The sequence below is a fragment of the Trichomycterus rosablanca genome, chromosome 4 (genome assembly GCF_030014385.1).
Source record: "Trichomycterus rosablanca isolate fTriRos1 chromosome 4, fTriRos1.hap1, whole genome shotgun sequence".
Taxonomy (NCBI): domain Eukaryota; kingdom Metazoa; phylum Chordata; class Actinopteri; order Siluriformes; family Trichomycteridae; genus Trichomycterus; species Trichomycterus rosablanca.
This window is the reverse complement of record NC_085991.1, coordinates 48,237,276-48,262,077: the sequence shown is the minus strand read 5'-3', so window position 1 is coordinate 48,262,077 and position 24,802 is coordinate 48,237,276. Positions and strand designations below refer to the sequence as shown.

Genomic DNA, 24,802 nt, shown 5'->3' with positions numbered 1-24,802 from the left:
CACGGCACATCAAGGTTACATTACAGCAGACGCGAAAACGCACCAGCTGAACTGCAGAGAAACACAGAAACACAAATCTAATCTGTATTTAATATGAACGGTTTCATTTGGCGGAAACGTCGTTTAGCAAGTAGCGTGTTGCTATGCAACAAACTAGCGTACACTATATGGCCAAAAGTGTTTGGACCACTGGTCATGAGTTTGTTGGACCATCGGATTTCAGTGACTCTATGTGATCTTTTCACTCCTCTGAGAAGGCTCCTTATAGGACTTTGAACTATGTCTGTGGGAATTTGTGCCCATTCAGTCAAAAGATGACAGCGTTTGCATGGCTGGGTGCTGATGTTGATGTTTTGTAGTGCAGAGGTCTTTAAACCACAGTCATGCTGGAACAGGAAAGGTCAGTGAATGATATCATTAAATGATTTAAGCTGAACGCCCGTGATCTTCCATCCCTCAGACGGCATCAAGAACCGCCACTCAACACTACCTGATATAACCACATGGGTGAGGGATTACTTTATCAAACCTTTATCAAGCTCTACAATACAGAGTTACTGCACAAATGATACTTAAAACTTTACTGTGCAAAAAGAAGCCTTATGTTAACCATGACCAGAAGAGGCGTCGACTTCTCTGGGCTTAGAGGCATCTAGGATGGACCATCACACAGTGGAAATGTGTATTGTGGTCAGATGAATCAGCATTCCAGGTCCGTACCAAAAACAAAAAGGACCATCCAGACTGTTATCAGCAACAAGTCCAAAAGCCAGGGTCTGTCATGGTATGGGGTGTGTCAGTACCAGGGTCTGTCATGGTATGGGGTGTGTCAGTACCAGGGTCTGTCATGGTATGGGGGTGTGTCAGTACCAGGGTCTGTCATGGTATGGGGGTGTGTCAGTGCCAGGGTCTGTCATGGTATGGGGGTGTGTCAGTGCCAGGGTCTGTCATGGTATGGGGGTGTGTCAGTACCAGGGTCTGTCGTGGTATGGGGTGTGTCATTACCAGGGTCTGTCATGGTATGGGGTGTGTCAGTGCCAGGGTCTGTCATGGTATGGGGGTGTGTCAGTACCAGGGTCTGTCGTGGTATGGGGTGTGTCATTACCAGGGTCTGTCATGGTATGGGGTGTGTCAGTGCCAGGGTCTGTCATGGTATGGGGGTGTGTCATTACCAGAGTCTGTCATGGTATGGGGGTGTGTCAGTACCAGGGTCTGTCATGGTATGTGGGTGTTTCAGTACCAGGGTCTGTCATGGTATGGGGCGTGTCATTACCAGGGTCTGTCATGGTATGGGGCGTGTCATTACCAGGGTCTGTCATGGTATAGGGTGTGTCAGTACCAGGGTCTGTCATGGTATAGGGGTGTGTCAGTACCAGGGTCTGTCATGGTTTGGGGGTGTGTCAGTACCAGGGTCTGTCATGGTATGTGGGCGTGTCAGTACCCTTGGTAAAGATCATTAACACTTCTGTGATGCAGCATTAATGCAGAAAAGTACATCGAGATCTCAGAGCAACATGTGCTGCCTTCAAGACGTCGTCTTTTCCAGGGACGTCCAGCATTTTTCAACAAGACGATGCAAAACCACATGCTGCACACATTACAAAGGCGTGGCTGTGGAAGAAGAGGGTACGGGTACTGGACTGGCCTGCCTGCAGTCCTGACCTGTCCCCAATAGAGAATGTGTGGAGAATTTTGAAACAAAAAATGTGACGACCCCGTACTGTTGTACATCTTAAGACGTGTTTGCAGGAAGAACGAGACAAAATAAAAGCTGAAACATTGAATCACTTGGTCTCCTCGGTGCCAAAACGTCTTTTAAATGTGGTATGGTAACATTACAAAGTGGTAGATGCTTTACTGTTCCAACATTTTTTGGAATATTTATTAACAAATGAAATGAAGTTGAGCAGATAAAACATGAAATATCTCAGGTTCATCCTGTCTGCAATTAAATAGAAGTCAAAGTCAATGTAAGAAACTCTGTGTATTTTAATTATTTGCATTTTCCTAAAGTTGCTGTCCCAACTTTTTCTAATTTGGGGTTGTATATGAGTTTAAAACAAGCTGTAAAGCCATTTAAAATCCATCTTCTGGACACTTGGAACAGCATTAAATCTACCCATGAGTGTCCAGCTCACTAAATAACTTAAATAACTCGGCGAGAATCTATTGAGGAGTTCCAAAACATAGCCTAAGCTACGTTCATTGTATACAACGCCACAATATAAATGAGACTAGGCCACTCCACTCGCTCGTCTTGATCCTCCACCCAGAACTCGAGGAAGACAAGCTTCAGCATCAAGGCTCTTTTCTGTAACAGCATCCAAGTGTTGGAAAGAACTCTCAATGTCTTTAAAAGACCTTCATCACCTCTTTACTAAACACTAAAGCGGAGAACCAACACAAACTTACTTACCTTCTATAGCATCTTATATATATAAAAAAAATAAAAACTTTGGTTCTAACTGGGTTTCAGCATATTTGTATCCTTGGACTGTTGTTTACTTTAACAAGAGTAGAAAAGGTTTACTGTAGAAGCACTTCTGTAAGTCGTTCTGAATAAATGTGTCTGCTAAATGCCGAAAATGTAAATGTATAATGATTATTATGAAGGCAGCATGAAGGAAACCACTACTAACCACACAAACAACACAGACATTTACATTTTCAGCATTTAGCAGACGCTTTTATTCAAAGTCACTTACAGTCTAAATCTGGGGTGTCCAAACTTTTCTTGTTGGGGGCCAGATGAAGTAAAAAATATACAAACACGGGGCCACAGACTCTTTTGTAATTTGTATTTATTTATTTATTTATTAGGATGATAACGTGTTTTACACACTTTGGTTACATCTATGACAGAACAGGTAGTTACTGGTTATACAAGATTCATCAGTTCAAGTCTTTAATGTCAAACCCACTCATGGACAATTTTGTATCTCCAGTTCACCTCACTTGCATGTCTTTGGACTGTGGGAGGAAACCCGAGCACCCGGAGGAAACCCACGCGGACATGGGGAGAACATGCAAACTCCACACAGAAAGGACCCAAACTGCCCCACCTGGGGATCGAACCCAGGACCTTCTTGCTGTAAGGGGACAGTGCTACCCACTTAGCCACCGTGCCACCCTCAAGAATGGTGACTGGCCACAAATAGTCACAGGTTGGACATCCTTGGTCTGAGAAACTGAGAGTTAAGGGCCCAACAGTGGCAACCTGGCAGTGGTGGGGCATGAACCAGCAACATCTGATTACTAGTCCATTACAGTAAGCATTAGGCTACAACTGCTGGTCTGAAATCTGCTAAGAATCTCATTTTTTATTGGTCAGGAAGCAAACACAGGGCAGTTGTAGCCTAGTGGTTAAGGTACTGGATTAGTAATCATAAGGTTGCTGGTTCAAACCCTACCACTGCCAGGTAACATTCAGTTGCTTAAACTGTATACTGTAAGTTGCTTTGGATAAAAGTGTCTGCTTATTGCTGTAAATGTAAATCAAAAAGGCAGAACATTAAACAAACAGCTCAACACTGGGGTCGTAGTGTGATAGTGTGTGTGTGTGTGTGTATGTATGTGTGTGTGTGTATGTATGTGTGTGTGTGTGTATGTGTGTGTGTGTATGTATGTGTGGAGGGTCCTTCCTCTGTTTGATGTTGTCAATCAGGGAACAATAAAGGTTCAACACTAGCAGGTCTACACAGACGAGACCTGACGTGGTGCTATCGGTTGTACGGGCATCTACACAACTAAACACACAGGATTGGCTATGTCTAAGGGAAGGGAGGGGCGGCCAAAAGCCCTGAGATGGATTGGCGCTCTGTCCAGAGTTTTACTCCTGAATACCAGTGAAAACCGGACCCTGACCAGGATAAAGCAGTTGCTGAAAATGAAATGAATTAATTAAACAGGTTTTTGTTTATGCATTATCAGAGATGATGAGAAGGGGAGGGGGGGTATTTATTAACACCCCTGTATTATGGTATCACGCTTTCAGCATTCGCGACTGCGTTCGACTGCAGAAAATGGTGCAATTACACACCTTCCACGTCATCTTCTCAACATCGTTTACCATCCAGCATGTATTCCTGAAGACCGCTCCTTACCAGCCGTTCTTTGGAATTTCTGAATGAAGGTGTGGTGAAGGTACATGCCACCCTGGTGCTGAATGAGATTTGAACTAATCGTATCTCACAGCACCGACTTCTCTTTCACACACACACAAACACAACAATAATGATCATTCAACCTGACACGTCCAAGCCTGAATTCATAGCATGAACAGAATTTGCCCACTCCTACACAAACACCTACATACTGCACAGCAATGAGCTGTTAGAGGCCAAAGCAGAACCAGGAGGGTGGGAAACGGGCGGGTGGGGGTGGGAAGTGAGTGGAGGGGGCAGAATCAACACCGAGCTGTGAATCACCAACAGAACTGCAGCAGATGCAACAGATTTTCCTCCCAGTCTAAGTATTGATGTGGTACTGAGCTTAGTTTACATCTAAAGACCGATCAGCCAGTTTATTAAAACCACTCACAGGTGAAAAATAGATCCCAGCAGGTCACATACCTGTATATTAGGCAGCAAGTGAATGGTCAGTTCCTAAACATGACGTTTTTGCCATTTAGCAGACGCTTTTATCCAAAGTGACTTACAGTATACAGTTTTTAAGCAATTGAGGCTTAAGGGCCTTGCTCAAGAGCCCAACAGTGGCAACCTGGCAGTGGTGGGGTTTGAACCAGGAAGCTTATGATAACTAATCCAGTACCTTAACCGCTAGGCTACAACTGCCCATGAGAAGCGTTGTTCAGCACTCGGCTTGAGCGGTGCGGTAAAACGTCATTCTATTTCCTCGGCTGCTCCCGTTAGGGGTCGCCGGCGGATCGTGATCCACATTATTGATTTGGTACAGTTTTTACGCCGGATGCCCTTCCTGACACGACCCTCCCTATTTATCCGGGCTTGGGACCGGCACTACAATACATCCTAGCACCCAGGTACCTATAGGGCAATTCAGTGTCTCCAATTAGCCTGGCTGCATGTTTTTGGACTGTGGGAGGAAACCGGAGCACCCGGAGGAAACCCACACAGACACGGGGAGAACATGCTAACTCCTGGATCAAACCCAGGACCTTCTTGCTGTGAGGTGACAGTGCTACCCACTTAGCCACCGTGCCGCTGCGGTAAAACGTCATTAAAGTCTCAAATATGAGACGAATCTGCATCTGTGTGGAATAACCATCAAATCCAGTCTGGAAGCTCCACATGTATCTGTGTTTATCTGGATTTTCCTCACTGTTTCACTTTTAAACTTGTGTTACAGCTCGAGGTTCCGAGAAATTGTGAGAATCACCTTCTCCGAGAGTCTAAAATGCTTATCGTGGTTTAATGTATTAAAAGAACGACACAGGAGCACTAAACTTATCTTCATTATTACTGCTCATAAATTCTCTCCACTAATGAAATTCCTCACTCCTTGTTTTAGTAAAATAAGTCACGTTAAGTTTTGTTCACATTAAATGTTATTTGTACGGCCTGAGTCTCTTTTACCATGTCATATCAAACAGTTCGTCTCATTGGAGGCGCTTTGAAAAGGTCAGCGCCAAACTGGGTCAAACTTCAATCAGGTGAACTTTGAGCACCGCTGCAAAAACGCCACACTCAATAGGAAACAACGGCACAGTCTGCGCAAAAGCGGTTTTGTTGCTTCTCATATGCAACTGGGTTTAACTAAATCAGCTACTCAGTACTCACATAATTTACAACCTAAAAGCTTATTACAGAAAGAAAGAAACTAAAAGATCAAGAAGTTCCTCTAGTTGCTGTTCAACTCGGAAAGAAAAACAAAACAATGAAAATCTCTGCTCAACTGAGGAAATGAATGAAAGAGAGAGAGAGAGGGAATGAACTCAGCCTTGTGTTATAGGTTAAATTTCTCGATACAGTGGCGTACTGCGTTAAGTGATAACGATTTTCTGAAGTAATTCTCAGCCCATGTGTCAATATTTATTACTGTAACATGACAGTTTCTCACACAGAGTCGTTCGAGGGTCTTGCCCTATAAGGACTGATATTTTTCAAGCTTTTATGAATCTTTTCACAATATTATGTCCTCACATTGACAAGCCAGTCCCCCCCCCCCCCCCCTTTATTTCCGGCACTGGACTCTACATTTCATCATACACACATATGTATATATTTACATATAGAATATATAGTATTTTATTATAAAGTTGTTATTACCATACTGATGTATAATAGTAATTGCATCTCATAGATAATATGTTTTATAATGTTCTAATTTTTTTTAATTTTTTTTATTTACTCTATTTACTGTACTTACACTGTACTGGAGCTGCTGTAACACTCAAATTTCCCATGGGAAAGAAATCTTATCTTATCTTTTGTACGGTAGACAGTGAAAGGCATAAAATATGTGTAATCTTGTGTTGAGAAACAATCTTTTTGAACTGATTGACCACTTTCTCATAAAGTTTGGAACACAGTGGTGAGCCTTGGACCATCTTTGCTTAAGACTGATCTTTTGGTGGATCCTCCTTTTATACCCAGTCATGATTCCTTCACCTGCTACCAATTTACCTGAAGTAGTGGTGTAACTTTATATTATTAAACATTTTTACTCTTATTTTGCCCCATCCCAACTTTTTTGAGCGTGTTATAGGTATCAAATGTTAAATATATTTACATGTACAAAATAAAATCAAGTTCAAAGTCGTTGTACTTTTGTCAGTAAATAAAAAAAATAATTTATGTTTTCAGAGCAGCTCGGGGGTAGCACTGTCGCCTCACAGCAAGAAGGTCCTGGGTTTGATCCCCAGGCGGGGCGGTCCGGGTCCTTTCTGTGTGGAGTTTGCATGTTCTCCCTGTGTCTGTGTGGGTTTCCTCCGGGAGCTCCGGTTTCCTCCCACAGTCCAAAAACATGCAGTCAGGTTAATTGGCGAAACTGAATTGCCCTATAGGTAAATGGGTGTGTGTGTGTGTGTGTGTGTGTGTGTGTGTCTGCCCTGTGTTGGGCTGGTGTGGTGGCTTGGCAGATAAAGTGGGTTGCACACATCAACATCGGTCCTAAACACCTCGGTTTTGTCCTTGGCCCTAGTCACTACCTGTAAGGGGCCAGTGATAGCTCAGTGGTTAAGGTACTGGACTAGTAAACAGAAGGTTGCCGGTTCAAGCCCCGCCACCACAAAGTTGCCACTGTTGGGTCCCTGAGCAAGGCCCTTAACCCTCAATTGCTCATTGTGTAAGTCGCTTTGGATAAAAGCGTCTGCTAAATGCTGAAAATGTAAATGTAAGGAGTTTAGCATGTTTTCCTTTATTGTTTTGGATTCCTTCATTCTTGCAGTGATCTCTATGTGACTTTTCCCCGAGGATTATCTTCAGATCCACCATCTAGGCTTTTAGTTTTAGTCCTGACACAAACAGAAACACTTGGATTGCCCTTTAGTGCTACTTAGTGCTGAGACTTTATTTCAGCTGACTGTGGAAACACTTACTCACAGATGCAAAAATGACTCAGAGATCCACATGAACACAGAAAAGTCCAACATTTCACTCAGATACAGAGAGACGAGAGGAAATGAGGGGTATGATGACTAAACAAAGCTCTTTAGATTCAAATATAGACGTACAGAAGCTTAATGTTGTCAGGTGTGTATTATTATTTTTCTATATATAAAAGAAGCAGTCTCAAAATAGTCAGATCTACTAAACACCTGAAGTGGAAAGATGTGCTCAAGATGCAGAAGTGTGATAAAGCTGATCGCTAAGTGTTAAGTGCTAAAGTGCTAACTGCTAAAGTTATGGTGACAAAGAGAATATAATAATAGACCCAACACTGTTAAATTACACACCATATACTACCTGCAAAAGAGCTAAGAATTATCAACAAACAAGAAGCACAAGGAAAACAGCAAGGAAATAACCAAAGCAAGGAACAAAGATCATGGAACAAAAATTATAGTACAAAAAATCATGGAATAAAAATCAAGTAACAAAGTTTACAGATCATGGGACAAAAATCAAGGGAAAATAATCAAAGAACAAAGATCAAGGAACAAGAATAAATGATCAAGAATCAAGGTTCATGGAACAAGGATCAAGGAACAAATCATTAGAAAAAGGATCATGGAACATGAATCAAGAAACAAGAATCATGGAACAAAGATCTTGGAACAAGGAACAAGAATCAAGGAACAAGGATCATGGAACAAAAATTATGGAACAAAAATTATGGAACAAGGAACAAGGATGAAACATGAATTAAGGATCAAGAAAAAACAATCAATTAACAAAGATCAAGGAACAACAAAGATGGAACAAGAATTAAGGGACAAGAATCAAGGAACAAAGATCAGGGAACAAAAATCAAGGATGAAGAATCATGAAACAAAAATCATGGATCAAGAATAAAGAGTAATGGATCAAGAATAAAGAGTCAGGGAACAAGAATCATGGATCAAGAATAAAGAGTCATGGAACAAGAATCATGGATCAAGAATAAAGAGTCATGGAACAAGAATCATGGATCAAGGCAAGGCAAGGCAAGTTTATTTGTATAGCACCTTTCATACACATTGGCAATTCAAAGTGCTTTACATAAGGAAAAATTAAAAGCATTAAAACATTCCTGAGATCTAGAACCTCAGAAAGACTTCTTGCAAACATTTAGTTACAATTAAGACAACATGAAATTCAAACAAGAGAGATAAAAATTAAGAACATGAAAAATTAAAAGAAAATATTGTAAAATATGTCACGTGGGGGGAATAAACAGGACCCAGGATGCAGAGAATTATAACAAAAAATGTTTTATTAATTAAAAGTAAACAAATAATAACCAGGGATATAACATTTAACTAAAGAAAACTTCACCGTGTCGCGAATCCCCATCGCGGCTTGCGAGGCCGTCGCAACCGGTGCTGAAGGGATGGAGCTTCTCCATGGTGGAAACAAGAGAAAAACCCAGAGCTCGCCGTCGCGCAGTTCGGGGATCAGATGGCTCTGTCACCAGCCGCGTTTTACAGCACAGCTGGTGATGGAGCCGATCTATAGGAAAATGAGAGAAAAGTCCGAACTCGCCTCAGCACAGTCCGGGAAAACCGGCGGTTCCGTCTCCAGCCGCACCATGCTGCTACCGGGCAGAAACACACCTACAGGAAATAAGAAAACCCCCCGAAATCACCTGTGGCGAAGTTCGGGGGAACCGGTGGCTCTGTCACCAGCCGCACCATGCTGTCACCGGGCAGAAGCACACCTATAGGAAATAAGAAAACCCAAACTCGCCGTCGCGATGTTCGGGGAAACGGATGGCTTGCTCGTCAGCCGCAGCTGGAATGCAACCAATCCGTTTAGCGCAAGGAACACACCGAACTCGCCGTCGCGTCGTTCGGAGCGATGGCTGTATTCCCAAAGACCGCTTAAGCGGCGGGGGAAAAACAGCCAACCCGGAGCGCTTGCATAACGGGTTCGCAGGCTGAATTCCCAAAGACCGCTTAAGCGGCGGGGGAGAACAGCCAACCCGTATAGTGCAAGGAACACACCCGGGAGCACTTGCATAACGGGCTCGTGGGCTGAATTCCCAAAGACCGCATAAGCGGCGGGGGAAAACAGCCAACCCGTATAGTGCAAGGAACACGCCGAACTCGCCGTCGCGATGTTCGGGGATACACCGAACTCACCGTCGCGAAGTTCGGGAATCGGGTGGTTTGTCACCAAGCCGAAGCTGGAATGAAACCAACCCGTATTGTGCAAGGAACACGCCGAACTCGCCGTCGCAAAGTTCGGAGAGCCTGATGGCTAAGTCACCAACCACACCTTGCTGTGGCTGGGACTGAAAAAACAAAAAGCAACCAAACCAAACGAAACAGGGCTAAAGGCATGACAACCTGTGGCTGCATGGTGCCTGCTTAAATAAGCAGGTGCAGCTGCAGGTCGTCAGCCTTAATTAGGAGACCTCTAATTTAAGGCCTTTGTTCCAGAGGATCTGTAATTCCTGCAACGCCGGGGACCAAGGTAGGTTAACCCCAACGCCGCAGGAAACCTTACAAAATATACCCTACAATTTGGGAAATACGAAATTAAAACAAGAGAGATAAGCAATTAAAACATGAAAACTAAAAGAAAATATAGTAAAATATACACTACAATTTAGAATGTACACTACTCTATAAAAAGAATTATTAAGAGCATGAAAAACTAAAAGAAATATGGTAAAATGAGGGTAATAGCAAAAATTTCGAGCTCAATCATAGGCACAAGAAAAAAGAAAAGTTTTTAACCTGGATTTAAACATTTCTACATTTGCGGAACATCTAATATCTCCTGGCAGTCTGTTCCAGTTATATGCAGCCCAACAGCTAAATGCTGCTTCACCATGTTTAGTTTGGACTCTGAGCTCAACTAGCTGACCTGAGTCCATGGATCTAAGAGATCTACTAGGTTTATATTCTCTAAACATTATTGAGATGTATTCTGGGCCGAACCCATTCAGTGATTTATAGACCAGTAGCAGCACTTTAAATTCTATTCTGTAACTAACTGGAAGCCAGTGTAGAGATTTTAGAACTGGAGTGATGTGCTCAGTTCTCTTCGTCTTAGTTAAAACTCTAGCAGCAGCGTTCTGAATGAGCTGTAACTGTTTAATGGTCTTTTTGGGAAGTCCAGTTAAGAGACCATTACAATAGTCCACCCTACTGGAGATAAAAGCATGGATCAGCTTCTCTAGGTCTTGTTGGCACACTAGACCCTTGATTTTGGCTATATTTCTAAGATGGTAGAAGGCTGTTTTGGTGATGGTTTTAATATGGCTGGTGAATGTAAGATCTGAGTCTATTAGAACGCCAAGATTTCGGACTTGGTCTTTGGTTTTTAGAGCCCGGGAACTGAGGTGCTCACTGACACTAGACCTCTTTTCTTTGCTGATAAACACCACAATCTCTGTTTTGTCCTTATTTAACTGTATCCAGTTATTGATGTCCTCCAGACACTGACACAGTGAATCTATTGGGCTGTAATCATCTGGTGAGAGAGCCAGATATATCTGTGTGTCATCTGCATAACTATGGTAATCAATGTTGTTAGCCTGTAGCATTTGGGTTAATGGCAGCATATAAAGATTGAACAGAAGAGGTCCGAGAACTGATCCCTGGGGGATTCCACATGTCATAGCCACCCTGTCAGATTCACAGCTGCCAATAGTGACGAAGTAACTCCGGTCTTCTAAATAAGACCTGAACCAATTAAGGACTGTTCCGGAAAGTCCAACACAGTTTTCCAACCTATCCAGCAGTATTCTATGATCTACAGTGTCAAAGGCAGCACTAAGATCCAGTAAAACCAGAACTGATATTTTACCCGAGTCAGTATTCAGCCGTAGATCATTTAACACTTTTATGAGAGCCGTTTCAGTGCTGTGGTGAGCTCGAAAGCCTGACTGAAATTTGTCAAAATAACCACTGGAATTCAAAAAACTGCTGACTTGATTGTAAACAACTTTCTCAATGATCTTAGCTATGAAAGGAAGATTTGAGACCGGCCTGTAGTTGTTTAACACAGACGCATCCAGAGTTCTCTTTTTTAGGAGTGGCTTAATGGCAGCTGTTTTCAGTGACTTTGGGAAAACGCCTGATGCTAGTGAGCCATTAACTATTTGTTGTTAAAAATAGTTTAAAAAAATTCAGATGGCAGCATGTCGAGACAACATGTCGATGATTTAAGATGCTGAACTGTTTTCTCCAGAGTTTTTTGGTCTATTGTATTAAATTGTGACATAATAGTCATGTTATTTTTAGGTGTCTGTAGGGGCGGCATGGTTTAATCGTTTGACTGAGTGGTGTTGATGGTCAGTCTAATAGTTTTGATTTTTTCACAGAAGAAATGAGCAAATTCATTACATTTCATCAAGCATAAAGAGTCATGGAACAAGAATCATGGATCAAGAATAAAGAGTCATGGAACAAGAATCATGGATCAAGAATTGAGGGACAAAAATCAAGGAACAAGAATAAAGAATCATGGAACAACAAACAAGAATCAAGGGACAAGAATCAAGAAACAAGGAACAAGAATCAAAAGACAAGAATTAAAAATCAGATAATAGAATAAGGATTATGGAACAAAGATCAAGGAACAAAAATCAAGGAACACAAATCATGGACCAAGAATCAAGGGACAGGGATCAAGAAACAAGAATCAATGAACAAGAATTAAGGAACATGAATCAAGGAACATCCCTAGCGTGAGCACATGGAACTGTACCAATGCTGTACAATGAGTTTTAAGAAAGAGGCTTTATGAGCTGGGGAATGAGTGTCAGGTGGGGGAAGGTCAGGTGATGTGGGGATGGTCAGGTGACACGGTGTGCAGAGCATTATGGGACTTGTAGTTGTTACTATCTTAAATGTGGGGTCAGGAACGTCACATTATTATAAATTCCCATTAAAATACCACTTTGATTAAGAGCTGTTATTTTTCTGTGACTTTTATTCATGACCTTCCCCAACATACAGTATTTTAATGTTTTACGTTCTTGCTTTGAACTCGTCTCAAACCCCAACACTCCTTTAAGTTTATCAATCCCGACTCGACCTGAGCGTGAAGAGTAAATCATTTTTAGGACTGAATCGTACACAGGACCATAATAATAAAAGCGAACGGCTCCGGCACCCTGGAGAAACACTAAGCACCCACAGGGGGGCACTTACGCCTGTGCAGGCGCCACCAATAAAAGCCTATTATGGTAAAAATGGATATCAGGGTGTATCAAACATGGTGTTTCTTCACGCAGGGTCCCCACTGACTTCCAGGCGAAAGCATATGAAATTAGCTCGGTGTCTCTGCAGAACGGCTCGCGGCTATTCATTAAATTCAGATGAAATGACAGCCGCGAGCCGTGGGCCACTGGCCTTGTTTTCAGGTCCCTGCTGACAGGAGTGACACGTGTAGTTTTCTTTTAAGTCTGACTTACTTTTTCTGTGCCGAACCAGGTCGAACGTGCGGAGCTGAAAAGTGTGTCAGTTGCGAATGGGGGATGTTAGGAGAGGGGGGATGCTGGGAGGAGAAAGAGCTCAGATTTTAAACAAAGGGATTTCGCTAATAATGGCCAAATATGACACAAAAAATTAGCTTTAAATTTAGGGAATTATTTTACTAGAGAAGTTTTTAATGTTAATGCGAGAAAGGGCCTTCCCTAAACTGTTGCCATAATTTTGAAACCTTTATATACATAAAAGCAAGAGGTGTGGCTGAAACACCAAAACATTTCTACACTCACTGTCCATTTTATCAGCTCCACTTACCATATAGAAGCACTTTGTAGTTCTACAATTACTGACTGTAGTCCATCTGTTTCTCTACATGCTTTGTTAGCCCCCTTTCACCCTGTTCTTCAATGGTCAGGACCCCCACAGGACCACCACAGAGCAGGTATTATTTAGGTGGTGGATCATTCTCAGCACTGCAGTGACACTGACATGGTGGTGGTGTGTTAGTGTGTGTTGTGCTGGTATGAGTGGATCAGACACAGCAGCACTGATGGAGTTTTAAAACACCTCACTGTCACTGCTGGACTGAGAATAGTCCACCAACCAAAAATATCCAGCCAACAGTGCCCTATGAGCAGCGTCCTGTGACCACTGATGAAGGTCTAGAAGATGACCGACTCAAACAGCAGCAATAGATGAGCGATCGTCTCTGACTTTACATCTACAGGGTGGACCAACTAGGTAGGAGTGTCTAATAGAGTGGACAGTGAGTGGACACGGTATTTAAAAACTCCAGCAGCGCTGCTGTGTCTGATCCACTCATACCAGCACAACACACACTAACACACCACCACCATGTCAGTGTCACTGCAGTGCTGAGAATGATCCACCACCTAAATAATACCTGCTCTGTGGTGGTCCTGTGTGGGTCCTGACCATTGAAGAACAGAGTGAAAGGGGGTAACAAAGCATGTAGAGAAACAGATGGACTACAGTCAGTAATTGTAGAACTACAAAGTGCTTCTATATGGTAAGTGGAGCTGATAAAATGGACAGTGAGTGTAGAAACAAGGAGGGTGTATAATACATAGATAGAACATTTTCCATCAGGAATCTTTTCTCCCTCGACACACTGAAAGCACAATGTCAGAGCCGAGCCGCTCTAGCAGACGACGTCTTGGCTGCTGCGTGACTGACGTCATCAGACCTTGGTGGCCAAAATCCTGTTTGAAAAGCTGAAGCCGCTAATGCTGATCGGCGGTGACGAGCTTTGAATGGTCTGTACGCTCTGAGAGAGCCTTGGTCGAAATCAATTCAGAGCTGCACTATAGAAATATAAACCACTATTCATCTATAAATATGACTGTTCAGTGTTCATATTTTATTATTTAAATAAACTGAATTATTATTTAGTTTTTTTTTTTTACATTACCTTGAAACGTTATTCAGTAACTACAGTAACAATAACATGACATGCGTGTAGTTAAAGTAGCACATAGTAAAGAATGTAATTGGCTCTCTGGTGGTGCTCAGTCTTTCATGCTAGCCCACCACACCACCGCTGAGATTCGAACCTGGGCCCGCTGGGTGCCTCCACAGACGTGACTGACTATACACCGATCAGCCATAACATTAAAACCACCTCCTTGTTTCTACACTCACTGTCCATTTTATCAGCTCCACTTACCATATAGAAGCACTTTGTAGTTCTACAATCACTGACTGTAGTCCATCTATTTCTCTACATACTTTTTTAACCTGCTTTCACCCTGTTCTTCAATGGTCAGGACCCCCACAGGACCACCACAGAGCAGGTATTATTTAGGTGGTGGATCATTCTCAGCACTGCAGTGACACTGACATGGTGGTGGTGTGTTAGCCTATGTTGTGCTGGTATGAGTGGATCAGACACAGCAGCGCTGCTGGAGTTTTTAAATACCGTGTCCACTCATTGTCCACTCTATTAGACACGCCTACCTAGTTGGTCCACCCTGTAGATGTAAAGTCAGAGATGATCGCTCATCTATTGCTGCTGTTTGAGTTGGTCATCTTCTAGACCTTCATCAGTGGTCACAGGACGCTGTTGGCTGGATATTTTTGGTTGGTGGACTATGCTTAGTTCAGCAGTTACAGTGAAGTGTTTAAAAACTCCAGCAGCGCTGCTGTGTCTGATCCACTCATACCAGCACAACACACACTAACACCATGTCAGTGTCACTGCAGTACTGAGAATGATCCACCACCCTAATAATACCTGCTCTGTGGTGGTCCTGTGGGGGTCCTGACCATTAAAGAACAGCATGAAAGGAAGCTAACAAAGCATGCGGAGAAACAGATGGACTACAGTCAGTAATTGTAGAACTACAAAGTGCTTCTATATGGTAAGTGGAGCTGATAAAATGGACAGTGAGTGTAGAAACAAGGAGGTGGTTTTAAAGTTATGGCTGATCGGTGTAGCTGAGAAGGGGTGGGGGGAGGGAAGTGGCTGAAGCCCTGCAATAAGTCAGTGGTAGTCTAGTGGTCTATGTACCGGATTACTAATCGGGAAGGTTCAAGCTTTACCACTGCCAGGTTGCCACTGTTGGACCCCTGAGCAAGGCCCTTAACCCTCAGTCTTTTAGACTGGATATTGTCATGATTGTAAGTCCTTTTGGATAAGCGTCTGCTAAGTGTCTTAAATGTCAATGTAGATGCAATGGATTGGCGCCCTGTCCAAGGTATTCCTGCCTTATGCCTAGTTCACACTACACGATCTTTGCCCTGATTTTAGTTCAGTGACTGGTCGGTGCTAGATTTGCCGGCTCGAGAGCAACTCTGCGTTTGCTCGGCAATTGCAACTCGGCTCTCAATCGCTATGTGTGAACTACTCAACAACTCGATCCGAGCGGCTCGGCAACTAAAGATAAATATCTAGCATGCTAAATATCTGGATATGAGTCAGGCAATGAGTGTGGTGTCGAACATCCAATGAGAACGCAAGATACGGTGTGAGGGGAAACGCATGGGAGGAGTGTAAAAAGGTGGGACGGGCGTAATATAGTTTATATCAGAATACATCAGCACACACACAAGTGTTACAGTATTTCTGACCTTATCGTTCTCTATAAAACAAAACACAAACGCTGCATTGCAAAAATATTTATTAACCTCCAACTCACTGTAGAACAACCTGCTGTTCCTATTTTTCCTTCTTGATTTTACACATCAGCGCACAAACTTTGATCGCTCGCTACTTGTTTTCGTGACAATTTTTAATCAAGTGACTTTTATTGGGCTGTTTGTGCCACTTTAAACATACGTCACTGTGGTAATTTGCGCTACTTTAACACAGCAACATTGTGTTTATACTGTATAGCCATAACACGTGAGTTACAAATGACTCGAGCTGCTGCTGCTACATATTGTGTAATACAGGGTGTTTTAAATAATAATTTTTGTTTTCAAAAAGCGTGAGAAATCATCACTAGACAACATTACAGTCATTAATTGACTCTTTAATATCATCTTTGGTCAGAATCGCATTTGTCTCGTCAGGCATCTGCGTGCATGGATACACGTTACAGGCTAAATGAGCTCAGACTCAGATGAATTTGGATGGAAAGATCATGAACTGTACACGTCAAGGGAACTTTACAAACACTGGTGTTCAATGGATCGCAATAGACTGTAGATGCTTTAACATAGTTAACGATGTGGGTCGACATGACGTTATACGTGTTACATCTAGAAATGGTTCAGATTAGTAACCTGAGCTCCTGTTTTCAGTGGCAGGGTTACGAACAGGAAAATATCCTCAGTTTTAACAGATAATGTGAACAGACTTGTCATTTTAAATAAGTCTATATAGGCATTGGCTGGCTTTCTAAAAATAATTTAGATTTAATAATTTTATCATAATTTTATAATTTTTTTTATAGGTAAAAATGTTCTTGCAATAAAAATGTGCATAACTGTTCAAATTTTGCTAAGTTATTTTTGCAGTCAATTAATCACGATTAATTTGGTTCTTTAATTGCGATTAATCTTGAGTAAATTATTTAATCATGTGACAGCCCTAATTTATTACAGACTCATTCACTCAATTACAATTAGGAATAACACACCCAACGTAACAATGCCAAAAACAGTAACCAAAAGCAAGATTAAACCTGGTTTCCTGAAGCTGTGAGGCAACAACACTATGTATTGCACCATCAGCCTGCCCCTGAAATCCTACAGTGAGAGGTGTTTCATTGATTGGGATACTTATAAAGCTGATGGGTAAAAAAACAATGCTTGTACCTGCACATTTGCAAGAAATTTCAGAATTTCACAATCTACAGTCCAGAATACGTATTATTAATGTGCTAATAAAGTTATTTTTGTGAATGAAGGACAAGGTCACAAACCAGTTTCAAATGGATTAAAAAGTGAATTTAACCACGAGGGCTCGGGAATATTTCGGTAAACCCAGTAAATAACAACATGCTGTGTTATCATTCACTATACCACCACTTTATCCTGGTCAGGATCGCAGTGGGTGCTATTCACCATCGCAAAATCACACACACTCACATACCCAGTGGGACTCTCAGTATCTCCAGTTACCCCGACTGCACGTCTTTGTACTGTGGGAGGAAACCAGAGCACCTGGAGGAAACCCACACAGACATGGAGAGAACATGCAAACTCCACACAGAAAGGCAAAGTTTAAGAACCAAGTTTACATAAAGACAACCAGAGGGAGACCAGTTAAAATGTGCAAATCACGTGTGTTTCCATTGTTCTAGAGTCTAACAACTGTGTACCTTACACCACTCTCTTACTGGTGGTGTGCGATACTGCAAAATTTGGTATCAGTCCAATACCAAGTAAATACAGGGCCAGTATCATAGATACCGATATCTATACCAATACTTTTTAATATTTAAGGTAGATGCATCTTTAAATTGCTAAATCTGAATGAATTTTCATGACCTTTAACTGTATTACTGTAATACATTCATTGTTTGTAAGTAGCTGCTCTCAGTAGGGTTGTAAATAAATTCAGATGTTTAAAGCGGTCCGATTTCTTGTTTCTGGTGCTTTACTTTCTCACAACGTTACCATCAAGGCGTATCACCAACAAGCAGCTAACTCATACCACATAGTCGTGTTTGCTGGGTGAATAAATTTGTACATTTTTAATAGTGACTGAATACGTGTCCTTGTTTATTTCAAATAAAAAATCGATGCTATTCTGTTTACATTTATAAGCACAAAGTCAAAAGAAAAGAGCTCTCATTCACCAAAACACAAACACACGGAACGAGAGCCTCCCTGCGCATGCTCCGATTCATTTGCACAAAGTGCGTAAGGTGCGTCCGTACTTTACGTACGTATAGTTTACACTATTAATTCCATAAATCTGACCCTATTTCTGTATCTGCAAAGCAAATTATTCAAACGTACAATTGTCCAATGCCTACCAATGTACTGATGTCTGTTAGGATTATAACAACATGACGGTAACACAACAAAACACAGCAGAGCAGGAGGGGAGGAGCGGGGTGTGTGTAAGATGTGAGAGGAGAGAGTCTGTACAGACACGGTCTTTACTTTCTTATAAAATATGAGAAACGTGCTGAGTAGCGGAGAAAAAGTCAAACTAAAGTATCGATCCCATCACATTAGTATCAATATTTGGATCGATACGCCCACCACTATCTCTTACAAGTGGTCACAAGTTCACGATCAGGTACTCACATAGTTCTGGGTTTGATTTCATAGGTTCAAAAATATGACTTACCCACTGAGGACGACAATGAAATCCATGACGTTCCAGCCGTTCCTCAGGTAGGATCCCTTGTGGAAAACAAAACCCAGGGCTACCAGTTTGATGCCGGCTTCAAAACAGAAGATTCCAATAAAATAGGGCTCTGTCTTCTCCTGTAGGTGTACATAAAATAAAACAAGTCAATACATGAACAGATGCCATATATGACCAATAGTACGTGGACACCCAAGTATGTCTAGCTTTCTTCAAGGCTTTGGATCGTAACAATGATGATTTACTTCCATTAAACCACATTATTAAGGTTGGGGACTGATGTTTGGTGATAAAACCTGGACTACAGACATCATTCTAATTCTTCTTAATGATGTTAGATGGAGTTAAGGTCAGGGCCTTGTGTTGCTCAATCAAATCTTCCACATTAAACGCATCAAACTATTAATTTTTACCCTTTGCTAGGACCAGAAAGGACATTCCATAAACCTCACTGGAATACAGTTCTATGTTCTAGCATTAAAATTCCCACTGACTGGAACTAAGGTGGGATGTTTAAATCATTAAAAACTTCACACATTACTTTTTCACCTCCAAAAATCTTTGGCACCATTTATTTATTTAGATTTCATTTTCCTGGCTTTCAATACACCCAGATTAGATCATCATTATGTCATCATTCTGATGGACGTGTTTCCGTTGTTCCGGAGACTAACCACTGTGTGCTTTACACCACTTCAATCACTGACATTGTATGTATTTGTTGATTTTATGCTTGTGTATGGCAGCCACGCCATAAACACCCATAAGCAGTTTGGAACTTTGTTGCAAGAGTTTAAGGATTCAGCAGCTATCTTCAGGTTCAGCCTTTAAAACAATACCGAAAACATTAACACCTCCCACCTGGTGAGGAAAGCCCAAAAGAGACTTTTCTTCTTAAGGAAGCTCAAAAAGGCCAAACTCCCCACTCAGCTCCTTGTGAACTTTTACAGAAGCACAATAGAGAGCATCCTTTGTTACTGTGTGACAGTGTGGTACACCAGCTGTACGGCCGAAAACAGGAGGGACTTGGACCGAATAGTTAGGACTGCGCAGAGGATTGTGGGTCCAAAGCTCCCAAAACTGGACACAGTGTATACTAGCCGCCTGCATAAGAGGGCTAGGAACATCATCAAGGACTCAACTCACCCAGGTCACAGACTGTTTGTCTCCCTCCCATCGGGCAAAAGATTCAGGACAATTAAGACCCGAACAAACAGACTGAGGAACAGCTTTTTCTCCAGAGCTGTACCCTCCATTACACCCCCACCCCCCACCCAAACACAAACCCATAGCTATTGAGACGGCAAACCAAACTGTCTTGAACCTCACCCTCCCCAAGCTGCTATTAAAGCACAGATCACTTTAAATTCTGTACATAAATATACCATTGTGCAATAATATTAATAATGATAATAATTACTACCTGTCACCATCTAAATACAATAAAGTCTATCTTATTATTTTATTTGTCAGCTTCTTAGTTTTTTGTGCAGGATTTCATTTATTTGCTTTGTATTAAACCTTTTTTTTTTTTTTGCATTTTCCTCCCACATTATTTTCGGCATTTAGCAGACGCTCCTATCCAAGGTGACTTACAGTAGAGCGTCCACAGTAAACATGCCTACTCTAGTTTAAGTAAACAACAGTGCAACTTACAAATCTGATGAAACCCTTTTAGAACAAAGTTTGTTGCTATAGAAGGTTAATAAGTGCTTGTTATTGCTCAGCCTAAGTACTTAGTAAAGACGTGATAAAGGTTTTTAATTGTCTGTGAGAGACTCAGATGTTCGAAAAGACAGAGGAAGTTTATTCCACAAGAAAGGAGCCTTGATGCTGATGCTCGTCTTCCTCGAGTTCTGGGTGGAGGATCAAGACGAGCGAGACGAGTGGCTCGAAGGTTGTGTGTTACAGGCCGGAGTTATATAGTCATCCAATAACCCGATTGCATTTTGCTAGCTCTCTGCTGCTGCTGAACTTCACTCCTGACTAAGGAGAGCTGTGACTTTACACCTGCACAAGATAAGTTCATATGGGGCTCAGTCTTGCGTATGGAGAGTCACGCACTGTTCTCTTTTATCCCCCGTCTCTGTGCAGGCATCATTGATCAGCCAGCAAAGGTAGTAATTACATCCCCAGCGGACGAGCCAATTATTGACCATGTAAGTGCCCAGATTCAAGCTCACAAGTTTGAATTGTCAGGTCTGGTATGCAAGCATGTTTTACCGCTGTGCCACCTGAGTGCTCCATTAAACCTGAGCTTTAATGACAGGTTGCACTGGAACTGTACCGTGGCTTTCTATTTAAGGCTACAGGGCCAAGATGCTAAGCCTTGTCATTCACACACCAATCCTGAGTGTTAGGGCACATTCACAATTGTGCTCACCATGAGCCTCGGCGTAAACTGTTGCTTTGTTCGGAGCTCGTCTTGAGCGCTAAAACATCATCAAAGTGTGAATATGAGACGAATCTGCATTTGTGTGGAATAACCATCAGATCCAGTCTGAAAGCTCCACATGTATCTGCGTTTATCTGGATTTTCCTCCCTGTTTCACTTTTAAACTTGTGTTACAGCTCGAGGTTCTGAGAAATTGTGAGAATCAGAATCAGCTTTTCTGGGAGTCTAAAACTTAACGTTAAAATAAAGCTTAACGTGACTTAATGTACTAAAAAAACGACTATCGAGTAACACTCTCCTAATTATTACTGCTCATAAGTGTCTCCACTAATGAAATTCCTCGCTTGTTGTTTTAGTACAATAAGTCACGTTAAGTTTTGTTCACATTAAGCATTGTTTGTATGGCTCGAGTCGCTTTTACTGCGTCATATCAAACAGTACGTCACATTGGAGGAGCTTTAAAAAGGTCAGCAGCAAACTGGGTGTTCAATCAAGTTCAATCGAGCGCAAAAATCACGAGTGCAACATGTCAAAAGTGCACGTCGCTCATGGAAGCACAGCAGCAAGCTAAGCAGCACCGCCACACTCCACAGGCAACAAAAGCAAATTTGACACTTCTCATGTGAATGCGCCGGTACCTTTGACTCATTTTGGACTGTGACCTGAACTCCCTCCATCTCTCTATGGTATAACTGTTATCCAGACCTAAAGCCATGAATTGTGTTTTTGGTGCTGTTGACTTGCACTAAACCTCTGCAAACAGAACCACCACCTCCTGTCCCATCTGGTACATCACAGAAGGCTTCGCTTCATAACGTGGTACCAGCAGAGGTACACGTGTCACAAACCACCATTTTCTTCATTTATTTACTTACTCCACATTGTTCTCATGGTTAACTAAAGACCGGTGATGTAGAGTTGGCGTTAAAACCCTGTGGTAATCCTTTCTCTTTCGCCCGCAGCCGCTTTATGATGTCGGACCACAATTCAACACCTACAAAACCACCATTGGCTTGCAATTTTTCGCGTGCGTGGTACACGCATGCTTTTGCGGTATCTGCTCATGAATCACAGCGAGTGCGCTTACTGTAGGCGTTGCAGATATGACGTGTGATTAAATAGAAGTAAATGCATCCTACACTTTTTTATCCTTTATAAAAAGATTCCCAAGATCAGGGAGTTACTCTTCAACTCTCTATACTCTATAAGAAATGCTGGACGGAAAGACGCCCATTATAAACCATTTAGCATGTGTACACCTGTTCTAATTACTGAGCTTACTGGCCACACCTATTGTTAACAGGTGTATAAAATCAAAAATACACTGATCAGCCATAACATTAAAACCATCTCCTAACAATACGGTCTACACTCACTGTTCATTTTATCAGCTCCACTTACCATATAGAAGCACTTTGTAGTTCTACAATTACTGACTGTAGTCCATCTGCTTCTCTGCATGCTTTGTTAGCCCCCTTTCATGCTGTTCTTCAATGGTCAGGACCCCCACAGGACCACCACAGAGCAGGTATTATTTAGGTGGTGGATCATTCTCAGCACTGCAGTGACAATGACATGGTGGTGGTGTGTTAGTGTGTGTTGTGCTGGTATGAGTGGATCAGACACAGCAGCGCTGCCAGAGTTTTTAAATACCTCACTGTCACTGCTGGACTGAGAATAGTCCACCAATCAAAAACATCCAGCCAACAGCGCCCCATGGGCAGCGTCCTGTGACCACTGATGAAGGTCTAGAAGATGACCGACTCAAACAGCAGCAATAGATGAGCGATCGACTCTGACTTTACATCTACAAGGTGGACCAACTAGGTAGGGGTGTCTAATTGAGTGGGCAGTGAGTGGACACGGTATTTAAAAACTCCAGCAGTGCTGCTGTGTCTGATCCACTCATACCAGCACAACACACACTAACACACCACCACCATGTCAGTGTCACTGCAGTGCTGAGAATGATCCACCACCCAAATAATACCTGCTCTGTGGGGGTCCTGATCATTGAAGAACAGGGTGAAAGCAGGTTAAAAAAGTATGTAGAGAAACAGATGGACTACAGTCAGTAATTGTAGAACTACAAAGTGCTTCTATATGGTAAGTGGAGCTGATAAAATGGACAGTGAGTGTAGAAACAAGGAGGTATGTGTATGTAATATACTGTATATATATACTGTATATATACATATACAGTATATATATATATATATATATATATATATATATATATATATGTTATTATGTAATGTTATTATTTTCTTGTACTACATCAACGTGGTTTTGTGTGATGCTTGTGATAATTGTGAATTGCTGCTGAGACGCTGAATTTCCCTTCAAGGATCAATGAAGTAATCAATGTATAAGTGCAATACAAAGTGCAATGTTAAATATTATTCATATTATAATGTATATATTATATTCACAACAATATCATCAATAATAATAAAAGTACATCACTTGTATTTAAAGTGAATCCTTTTATCGTAAATAACTCACACTACATGTGCAATGTTGTCTAGAAGCTCTTAAGTCTGTATCTTACGTTTCTTTAATTTTTTTCAAGGTTTTTCACTTAGTTGTCTTCAATGAAGTCTTATCAATCAATGAATTAACCAGGGTTTAGATTTGTTCTAAAGAGAGAAAATGTCTGGAGAAGAATCATTTATGTAGGTCACACGGAGCTCGTCAGCTTCCAGCTCCTAGACACAGATGGCTGGTGGCATTGTTACGGCTCAAACCACGACCACAACCAGAGGGACGGGGCGAAGGATTTTGTATTGCATCATCTTGTAGTCGTGAAAGGTTCAGACTTTTCCCAACAGAACATGACCAACTGGTGTTTTGGAGCCACTATGTGGGCTCACTGCTTCAAGGTGAACAATAATAGTTGATACAAATTCAGTTTGGGGCCAAGTATGTGCTGGCACAATTCAATAACCTCTAAAACCATTAGTGGAAACTAAAACCCCAAAGAAAGCTGGACCAGTGGCTTTGTTTTTGCCTAGCTGAATGTCTAACCTCAGCTGCTCTGCTGGAGAAAATGTCACGTGAGATAGTAAGAATAACAAATAAAAAAATGCAAATAGTCATTGTTATTGTTATTGTTGATAAAAATTAATACAAGCTCACCAGTCTCTTGGCCATGGGCGTCTTGTCCTCTCCAGGAAGATGCTGCTCCAGAGCAAGGACCACACAGTTGGCGATGATGGTGGCCAGGATCATGTACTCAAACGGAGTAACGTCAAGGTTAAGGTTAAACTTTCCATTATAATGAGAACATGATTAAAATTGTGCTACAAGACAACTAAGACACCAAACACACAGGGTGACTAAACTATACATTTGTTCCACCCTGATAGTCTAAGTGTAAATATTCTAGATCTCTCTGAACACACTGGTAATTTCTGCCAATTGCATAAAGCCCTTGTTTGCTATAGAGGGCTGCAGACTAGCAAACGACCATTGGATCACGTACTCAAACGGAGTAACGTCAAGGTTAAGGTAAAACTTTCCATTACAATGAAAACATGATTAGCAATACAAAAATGCGTATTAAAATTGTGTATAAGCTACAAGGCAACTAAGACACCAAACACTGTAAGGCTTA

At 41.8% G+C, this 24,802-nt stretch overlaps 1 protein-coding gene across 1 annotated transcript in view; it reads right to left on the bottom strand.

Annotated features, from left to right (window-relative positions):
• cacna1eb (calcium channel, voltage-dependent, R type, alpha 1E subunit b) overlaps window positions 1-24,430 on the bottom strand; it is a 114,871-nt gene extending 90,441 nt beyond the window's left edge. Inside the window, exons 1-2 of the mRNA XM_062994422.1 lie at window positions 24,325-24,430; window positions 18,771-18,910 (exon numbers count right to left, since the gene is read on the bottom strand). Coding sequence (XP_062850492.1) covers window positions 18,771-18,910; window positions 24,325-24,417 — 233 coding nt within the window. The 5' untranslated portion in view covers window positions 24,418-24,430. The remainder of the gene's footprint in view (window positions 1-18,770; window positions 18,911-24,324) is intronic.
• Between the last annotated feature and the right edge of the window lie 372 nt (window positions 24,431-24,802).